At 39.1% G+C, this 10,552-nt stretch overlaps 1 protein-coding gene across 2 annotated transcripts in view; it reads right to left on the minus strand.

Annotated features, from left to right (window-relative positions):
* The window catches only part of LOC140333414 (twisted gastrulation protein homolog 1-A-like), an 11,003-nt gene extending 5,828 nt beyond the window's left edge, over positions 1-5,175 (minus strand). Inside the window, exons 1-3 of one of the 2 annotated variants that reach the window (XM_072415088.1) lie at positions 5,081-5,169; positions 2,959-3,078; positions 1,958-2,057 (exon numbers count right to left, since the gene is read on the minus strand). In XM_072415088.1, the coding sequence (XP_072271189.1) occupies positions 1,958-2,057; positions 2,959-3,078; positions 5,081-5,092 (232 nt within the window). In that variant the 5' untranslated portion in view covers positions 5,093-5,169. Of the gene's footprint in view, positions 1-1,957; positions 2,058-2,958; positions 3,079-5,080 lie in introns of both variants that reach the window. The other variant, XM_072415089.1, reaches the window with a different exon arrangement.
* Between the last annotated feature and the right edge of the window lie 5,377 nt (positions 5,176-10,552).

Raw genomic sequence — 10,552 nt, forward strand, 5'->3', positions numbered from 1 at the left:
ACGATAATAATTGGAAGTGTGTACGTAGCTTTAGTGTGGATTCAGAGGTTAAGTCTATTGTGTTTTTCAGTGCTGAGATTTCCCTGCAGTAGTTTGTATCTCTGCCTATTTTCAGGATAGCATACCTGTGATGTCATTCTATTGTAGCTAAATGTATAAATAAATGTAAATATTACCCAGTATTTATTTATTTATTTTTAACATTAAGGGGGTAGGAACCACACATATAAACAAAGGACAAGGGTCAAAGATAATATTATACAGCACCCTTGTTACATCAACAATTGAACAAGTATTACTTTTATAGGGCATAAAGCAAGGCACAATGCATAGCACTACATTAGGTCAAGGCATGCAACTAAACAGGGAAACCGCCACATATGTTCAAGTCCAAGGCATAGCTAAGTGGTCAGATATCTCCTATACTCAGAGGTATCCATGAATTGTTAAACAAAAAAAGAGGTGGCTTTGAACGTGTAACATGGATTCCTCCTCTCTAACACATCTCCAACAGCATTCACACACAGCCGGGTACATTTGATAGATGCAAGCATAGCCCTTGGTTCAGGTTTTATAATTGAGTTCCTGATAACTGCTGCTGATGGAGGAGTGGTGAGCTAACCAGATAATTCTCTGTTTTTGGGGTGCCTTCAAAGAGATACCTAGCTCCTCCTCCCAGCATGAGAGAAAGAATGGAGACAAGTCCCCTGGGGGGTCATTAAGACATGAATGCATGGCTGAAAGGACATGTCTGTCTGCTCCCATCCCCCCTGTGGATGGATTTGAAGGGACTCAGCTGCTGTGCAAAATCCCTACTATGAGAGTGCAAGACGCATGTAAGCTATCTCACTCTACAAAATCTCAACAGTCTTGGGGTTCCCAGGAGGTCAATATCCTTGATTTGGAGCCACACATGAGAAGCTTTACATACCTACATAGGACTGAGATGTAGGAAGACAGGATCCTCCCTCCCTGGTGCAAAAGAGGGGTTGCCCAATTATGGATAGGGCGGATGGGGAAGGTAAAATATTTAGATGGAAGATTACCTTCTGGGACACCTTTTATGTGGGGCCTATTGTGGGGTGATTCTGGAGGGTGGAGATCTGACTGGGAGTTAGGCTAGGTACACACTTTCAATGGTTTCCATTTAATAATCAGCTCAGGGCCAATATCGGACGGGAATCTTCTGTGTGTACAGTGCTCGTCATTCATCATCAACCGTCCTGGCGGATCCACGGATGATGGACAACAAACAATTGTAATGCAAGTGAAGGGGAGAGAGCGCAGCAGGGTGCCTCTCCGTCAATCTCCCCCTCCCCTCTCTATAGAGCAGAACGGTACTGTATGTACAGCACTCGTTTATGCATCGTGCAGTCGTTAGTTTTACAATTATGACAATTATTGCATGTGTGTACAGAGCCCTAACCTGGGATCTAGCTGTAGTGATACTGTGCTAGTCAACTGTTCCAATATGACTCCTTGTTTGGTTGCAGAATGCCGGGCCCAGTCTACCACTCTGCATAATAATTATAAAAGTCCGGGACACCCAGCCCCTCCCCCCGACGTTGGATGCAACAATACTCGCCTATTATTATTATTATTATTATTATGATTAATAATAATAATAATAAACAGGATTTATATAGCGCCAACATATTAGGCAGCGCTGTACATTAAATGCTCGCCTATTGATTTTCAGTGTTCTGCTCCCCCATATATAATGGAAGATACTTGTTTGACAGGGAGCCATATACTGACAGTTCATTATATGATTAGGCAAGGATACGATTCAAAAGCCTGAATTTTTAATGTATATAATTCTTTTACTGTGCACTCCCTCAGATTTAGTCACTTACATCAGACGTAAACTGAGTGTGTGAATGTCTGTACAATTTATACTATTTGCATACTAAGTTAAAGTTTAAAATCCATAATGATATCATCTTGGCATACTTACCCACACAACTGCAGCACTGTTCCCAAAGACTTCCCAGACACATCGTACAATCCTGGCAGCAAGGACAGTCATCTCCTTTCATGCTGCACTGACACAGTTCCTGCACAGAGAATCCATAAAATAAATCATAAATGGAAAGTCTGTCCAGAAAATATTATATAGCAGGAGGATGACACATACAATGTTTTCAAAATCAGATATGTAAAATTGTTTTCGGGGAGCAGCATGCACAGTTTTGGACCTATTCAGGCTGCTGCGGGGGTTCTTTGCCAATTTATGCACTGTGACACTTTAATAATTATGTTACAGCACTGATATTTATGGGAATCTCACCTGCTTCTATAAAATCAGTCCCTTAGTGTTTGGTGCAGAGAGGCATTGCATCCTGCTGTTACCTGGCAAAGGATGTGCAGCAGAATCCGGTGACCATTCTGTTTAGAGATCCTATGGCTGTCAAGGTGGTGCCATTGACAAAATGGCTAGTCTGACATGGACCTAAGGGATCTCTGCGCTTTGTGTTTTGAGGCTGCATAGCTATTTTCTTTGTTTGGGAGATTATACAGGAGTACACCTAGTTTGTTCTATCCATGCATATAAATTTATAATCTAGTGTAAAGATATCTGACTAGACTGCAAGATATACCCTAAATAGACTTTCAGACTACTAAAAGAGCCAAAGGACAGGCAACATGCTTTATTCATAAGATGATATACAGTATGCCATCTTGTATTTTACACAAGCTGAAAGTTATTATGTGATTGGTTGTCATTGACTGACTAGCAGTAATACAACAGCCCTATAATAGGCTTTGCTAAGCCTAGAAATGTAATTACAATTTTTCACATAGGCACCACTATATTGTAGTACTAACATAAAGCCTATGAAAGCACACATTCAAACTTAATGTAGCCAGTCCCAACTGGTTGGTTTTCCAACTTTTTTCTTTCTACAGAAGTTTTCTTTTTGCAAATACAGCTATTAGTTTAGAATCCTCTCTTACCTGCAGGAGACATTTGCTGACAACACTTGCACAGAGGGCTTTGTTGCATCCAGTTACAGATGCGATTAGACAGCAACATACTGCAACAATTAGGATCTCCACTGGATTCCATCTTCTCACCTGTAGCCACAAGGAACCATATGGTTATAAGAAGGTGTAAAGGCCCATTCTCATTTACATGTTTAAATACACTGGCCCTGATTTATTAAAGTTTTCCAAGACTGGAGAGAATACACTTTCATCAGTGAAGCTGATTTCATCAGTGAATCAATGATCCAGCAAACCTTGAATGGATCTGGTCCCAAATTGAAAACATTTGTTAACAAATAGCTAATGACTTTTAGGAAATCCATTCCAGGTTTGCTGCATTACCCAGCTTCACTGATGAAAGTGCATTCTCTCCATCCTTGGAGAACTTTATTAAATCAGGGCCATTGTGTTTGGCTGCCCAATTAAAAATCCATGAAAATAAAGCAGCCTGCATTTTATCAGAGCACAATACTCTGGATACCATGTGTTGTTCCATGCTGTACTTCTGCACACATGGAGGTGTGTAGGAGAGCCATTATTATAGTGCAATAATGTGAATAGGACTTACAAAATTCACATTATTTATAGCTAGTGCAGACCTACATAATAAAGTCAATGAAAAATTCCATAGAAAGTACAACAGAATACCAGATTTCTAGCTGCAAGCACAAAATTACAGCTGTGTTGTTATACTCCATAGACCTTGTGTTTTAGGAAACCATTCATGACTTATTATTAATATTTACTAAGCTCCCTAGTTGTTTTTTGGGAACATATTAGCAGTACATGTGATATTTTTAGAATTATACTTGGTGGTTGTTTGTGAGGAACAGAAGTGTCTAAATACAAACATATGCTGAAAAACATATTCTCAGCTGTATATACTTTATACACAAAGAAAAGACTGAACTTATCCTAGTGTTTGCATTTACAGTCTAGGGCCAGTTTAACTCGAAAAATGAAGTTTGTGGTTTTCTGTGGAAAATCTTAACCACCCACTTTCTTCTGTAGGAGTTACAAATGCTTGGTCAGTAGAAACAGTTTTCCATTCCCTCCAGATGATCAATGATAAATGCATTTTATGTTGACCTTTCATATTTCAGTTGTATTGACATGCATTATAGATCTGTTGTCCACATCTCTGATGTACCAGGGTAGGTTTGAGGGCAATGTTAAGATTCTATGATATTTCTGAAAATGGTGAGACAAAAGCAGAGTTCAAAGATGCCTCTCATTGCACCAACATGCTCCATTTAGGAACAATACCCTTTGCTACTTACCTTGATCTTGAATGCTGTTGGACCTTTTTTTAATATATATTAGAAGCATCCAAGACAACACAAGCCATAGCTCCAACACAGTAATTGTCTCCCAGTCATTTTTGGTATGGCAAAAAGGGTCAAGGGCTTTGGTTTTGTGTATGTATACATTATACATTAACCACTTTAGGTTTCATAATAATTTGGTAATACTTGTATGTATTCTAATATCTAAAGCTGTGTTTCTCAACTAGGATGCCATGAAATCTTAGGATTACTTCTGACCTTGCTAGGGGTTCCCTGAGTACTAACTACGTGGTGATCAGTGCAAGGTAACAATTTTTCTCTAGACACTGAGAAATAAATGTAAATTAACAAAGAAAGTAATATAAAGAAAAATAAAATAGGAGTGCTGTTTAAAGGCAGTACAGGTTTCCAGGTTAGTGCAAGTAACATTTTACTTTTACCAATAGGCAAATGTTAAACAAAAAGAATAGTTTTGATTTACCCATGTGGTAGACAGGGTCTTGGCTGTATACCCTCCCAGATAGATCGTATAGCTTCTAATTTATTAGAGATGGATCATACACAAGGAGGGTCCAGCTATAAGCCTCATGATTAAATAGTAAACGGGAATAGCACATTTTATCAAAGCTGTGCACCGGCCTGTCAGACAGTTATGGTTTTGTGGGGACAATGCCAGAGCTGACAATAAAAATGAAGTGGCTTCTCTGTGCTTATTTAAATCTTTTTTTGTTAGTGTTCAGAAAGGGGGACAAAGTTTCTACCCTGCCCACTGCCCCTTTCTGGCTTAATTAACCTATGTAACTTACCTTTCTATCCATCACAGCGTACAATTCAGGCCCAGGATCAGGTCTATTCTTCTGTGTCTGGAAAGCGCAGTGTCCAGAGTGTGTGTGGTAGGGGAGGGCGATTTGAAGAGGAAAGAGGAGGAAAGGGGCTGTGAGTTGCACATGTATAAGGGGGGAGAAATGAGAAGGCAGAAGGCTGTCACTGACAAAATGAGTTTCTGTAGTTAACATGAAAAGAAAAACAAGGAACATGTGGAATGGATTATAATTTGGAGTGCTGCCAGGATACAATGTAGAGCCTAAGGTGGAGAGGCAGCTACAGGCCAGGGAAAATTAATGACAAGTGAAATACAAGAAACGTAAGAACATGCCCATGTCAGTTCTTAAAATTAAAAAACTTCCCCAATTATTCCAACTGCCCCCAACCCCCAAATCTCCCAGGATCTCTGTCATCGCCCAGTCACCCGCACACAGCACTTTACCTTTTATTACATGAATTCCAAAACATCCAAGACCCTTACATGAGATGTTATTAGGATGATAAACATAAACTAAGGACTTGTTTGCACTGTCAGTGTTGGGCAGTGCAGTGCAAACACAAGGACAAGGCAAATAGTCTAATTTATTATGATGTCAGTTCACACAAATTTGCTGTGTTGATGTATACTTGAAAAAAACAGGATATATTTTTACACATGACGTTTTGCAGTGCATGGTAAAAAAGTAGCAATCTTTTCAAATAGGCCCCTAGGGCTGCCCTTCTCAATCCGAAACAAAATAAATCAATGTATTTGAACATGCTACTGGGTGCAACTAGAAGGCACATTTACGATCCTTTAGGCACAGAAAGCCTAGCACCCATTTTTGCACCTTAACACAGGATACACCCCACACAATGCCCCTTCTATAATAACTAGCAGAAATAAACTGGGAACTATCAAGTCACTGGGAAGTGGATTAGTTCTTGGATGAGGTGGATGAAAAATCACTAGGTGGATGAAAAATCACTTGTTAACTTATGCAGTGAAACTCCCAGTTAAGACAAAAATGATCATCCATAAGAAAGAAAAATTTGAATAAAAACAATGGCCTCTGCATTTAGCAGGGTACCAAATACAAGTACATTCTAGAGTACGGATGGGGTGAATTAGAGCAAGTCTAGTGATGGGGAGATATGTTGTAAAGTAACACACATTGAGCACATTTAAAGACACAGTGGGTTAGCGAATGGCTAATGGCACCTAGAAGGGAGTTCTATAGTAAAGGAGCTGCTTTTGAGAAGTTGATGATGATGTTTTGGCATTGTGAGACTGACCCAGTTACTAGTTAGTACTGAGAACACTGAATTAACACTGAAAAACTAGGAAGTTGAGACCAATTTGCCTTACTTACTGATAAAGAATTTTACTAATAATTTTAACAGTTCACAAGAGTACATAGATAGATTCCTTGGTTGGTGCATTGTCAGTTTCTGGTATCAACAGGATGTGTATCATGTTTAAGGTATTGGCTGTGTATTGTCAGTATCTGGAATTGGCAGTATGTGTATACACACACACACACACACACTCATTCAGTTTGCGATATGTGTATGGCGGCCAAATGCCTATTGTCAAAACAAAAGTGGGTTGGGTAATTTCTAATGCTCATGAGGACATTGCATATGCACACTGGGAATGGGCAGGTGATGCTCACCAACTCAGTAGTGGTGATATATTGTGTACACGGGCATTGCAAATAAATAGTCACCATGTGACTTTTAAAAAGCCTTGCCTAATGTACCCTGGCCCTATGTAATTACAGAAAAGATCTACCTGACTGGATGTATAGCAAGGTACACACACTAGCACGCTGTCGCCCAGGACGAACAGGTGTACTCATCTTGAGTTCTTGAAAGTCTATCATGTGTACAACAGACCCCTGACATCATCCATCAATCTTCTCTAGTGGATTGATGAATGACAGAGTGAGGACCACTACCATACTTTCCTAACATACATTACTGTCTGGTGTAGTAACACTTGTGGGACTGCACCACACAGATGTGAACACCAGCTTATGTAGTCTCTACAAGTATTATTTCTGTATCTGTACATGTACTGACTATATTCCTCCTTTTTCATGATTTCTGATATTCTCTTTTTGCTTTCCTTCTGTACAGCCCTCTGTTGATCTCTGTGGTGTATTCTCCCGCATTAGTTTTGACTGCAGTAATCAAATCAGTAGTGCCTGTATTATGAACTGGGGGGATTCTAATGGGTCTTTCCTGTCTCATACCTGGTCAGCTGTTGCAAGAGCATCAATTCTAGAAATAAGTTAACTAGTTTCTTTAAATTCACATGTTCTAATACAGGGTGTCAAACTCAAATCCTAAGGGGCACTTGTGTGGACCGCCCTGCTTCAATCTAGCTTTCTGAGACTGGGCCATCCTTCCAGCAAATGTTTGGTGCTTGGATGCAGCATAGTCACTGCAGGCCAAAAAAAGTCCACATGGTCCAGGCTCAGCCCGCAGGTCCTGTTTTTGACACCTGTGTTCTAAAACAGTGGTTGCCAACCTTTTCAGACCCACGGACCACTAAATTTACAAGACCGTGCATGATACCAGAACCCGCCCACTCTCCCATCGCAGGTCCAGAGACACAACCCACCCACTTCCCTGAGCCCGCGATCCGTACAGGGGACGTAGTCCATGGCTCTGGCTCTGGTTCCAGACAGAAAGGCAATGGCTAAAAACACTGATAGGTTTATTTTTGTAGCAGTGATTTTGACATTTACTGAAACATTCCCTGGTGTAGAATATTTCAGTAAATGACAGATGCTTATTGTCCACATCCTTAGCATTGAATGCATTATTGCTTGTGGAATCATTACAAGCTTGTAAACTGTATTACAGCTTTGTAGGGAGGTCATGGTCATGAAATGACTGCTTCTGAGCATCTCTTTTGGGATGGCATTCTCACCCCCCCCACTATGTCATCCCAACACCATGCAATGCTAATGGTACTGCCCTTATTCCATTACCACTGCTAAAGTATTATAGAACTGTTCACACTTTATAAAAAGCATAATTCATAGGCAAATGAAAAATAGAACACGTTTTTAGTTTTAGCAGATATATATTGATTTAGCAATCCACAATAAGACATCAGGAGACAATACCGTCGACAGACATACAAATAACAATAAACATTAATAAGGCATCTATAAGGCCTCGACGGTTAAACAAAAAGGCATCAATAATACCGTGCCAATATAATGCCCTTGTGTTAAAAACAAATCATTCATTACACTTTTATCCTTTTAGGAAATAGACATTTAATTCATATAATTAAATAGTTTATTCTACCCAGCACATGTCATGGATTCCTATCATTACAATAATCACTGGAACACCACTCAGTCTACCTTTAACATCATCACTTTGCTGCATTCTCATACTATTATATTTTGATTTTAACGTGAACTCAACTTAGTTTTAAATTTGAAAATGAAATTTCTTGCCTAAAAGTAGACATTGCAAGATGCCCTGACTTGATGGCTAAACATCACAGCAGCACTTTTACTTCAAAATTTTCAAATAAAGCAATGATTCACTTTAAAGAGACTCTGTCAACAGACCGTTCATTGACCATCAGTGTTCCCATTAATTGCCTATTTACCATATTTAGGTGTGTTATTGACCTTCAAATGCTTCCCTTTTAAAAACATCCAAATAGTCCTTAGAAAACTGCTGGGGTGTTCTGTAGCAGTCTTTCTCAACCTTTCTACCCCTCAGGACATGTTGAAATACATTTCAGGTCCTGGGTAACCCCTGATAAAACTAATTTATTTGGGGTCAGTGGGGAAAAAGACCTCTTAACTTGGTGGGGAGCTAAAAGAACGCCTCCTTATGGTGGTTGATAAAATACCACCTTTATAGACAACTAAACATTTTTAGAGTCATGCAACTGGTTCTACCAAGTGGTGATGGCCACAGAACTATGTAAGCACCATCAAATGAGAGGTCAGTCAGCCACAGTTTGAGTAACTTCTAGCAACCTCTGGATGAACCTTGGTTGAGAATGACTTGTCTATAGTCTTCCCTTCACTTCTCCCCAGCTGATAAATTATGCAGGGAGGTGAATGAAGGGGTGGAGGAGTTATGCCACCATTGATAGTAGTTAGACACTCCCAGAAAAGAAGAGAGTTATGGTGTATAGAGTGCTCTGCTGGGGAAATGACTCTTACAGAAGTAGTTTTACCAGAACATTAGGAAGCACATTACAAGGCAATAAGAAAAAGTGTATGGAAAGAAAAACGCAATAAGAATTTAAAATTCTTAATTTTTTGTATTTCTGCTACTACTTTTTTCATTGGTGACAGGGTCTCTTCAAGGGCTTCAACTATGTCACTACTGTAAAATATTCCCTTTCCTTAATTTACACATTAGAAAGGTAAATACATGTGGAACATAAAACATACACAAATAAAAACCTTGAAATTCCTGCTTATAGTACATGTTTCCAGAAAATGAATACATTGGCCTTGGTTTAATAAAGCTCTTCAAGGATGGAGAGGATACAGCTTCATCAGTAAAGATGAGTGGTCCAGCAAACCTGGAATGGATTGCCTAAAATACGGTTGCTATTTGTTAGCAAATGTTTTCAATCCTGGACCAGATCAGTTCCAGGTTTGCTGGATCACCCAGCTTAACTAATGAAAGTGTATCCTCTCTAGCCTTGGAGAGCCTTAATAAATCAGGGCCATTGTTTGAACTCCCAACTTTAAGGGATTGCACATTTGGCACAAGACTCGGCCTCATTTCAACCCTGTGCTATATTATGTTATATTTCTTAAACATTTCCAATATATCTACCATATTATTGCATTATTCACCTGTGCTTCACAAATGTTTCCTAAATAATTTTTCCAAGGTAAAGCTAAAGGATGTAAATTGGTAATATTACAGATTAGCCAAGGTCATTATTTAATGAGCTAAAAATAGTGCGGAGCTTTATCCATGACACCCAATTCAATTCACACCTTCACGATCTGCTTGCATATTTCTATTTTTAGCACATAATCCACATTTACTTCTGTCCATCTATATATTTTTACATTTTTTAGTGCATGCTAATGTTTGAATATACATTTTTTCAGGTTTGCCATTTGTAAAAAAATATGTAGAGTTACTTTAGCATGCTCTGAAAGCATGTTAATTAGAGGTGTAAACCATCACACACCTTTCTTCTTGTCTATTTGAGAGTTATCTAACCCAGAAACCAAAATAATAATATATTGAAGTTTACCAGTCCTTAGATGTAATGGCTGCATTAGTTCGTTTTAGACTGTTTTGTACCCTGGTAATTCTGCAAATACCTCAGTCATGTCCCTTGCTGTCTACACTCCATTACTCCACTGTATATATATATGAAAGGAGAAATGGTTCATTATTCATTTCTTTTACATGGTGGATACAAAGATGAGGGTGCTTGTTCTGCTATTTTGTATCAT

The sequence above is a fragment of the Pyxicephalus adspersus genome, chromosome 6 (genome assembly GCF_032062135.1).
Source record: "Pyxicephalus adspersus chromosome 6, UCB_Pads_2.0, whole genome shotgun sequence".
NCBI classification, from domain to species: Eukaryota; Metazoa; Chordata; class Amphibia; order Anura; family Pyxicephalidae; genus Pyxicephalus; species Pyxicephalus adspersus.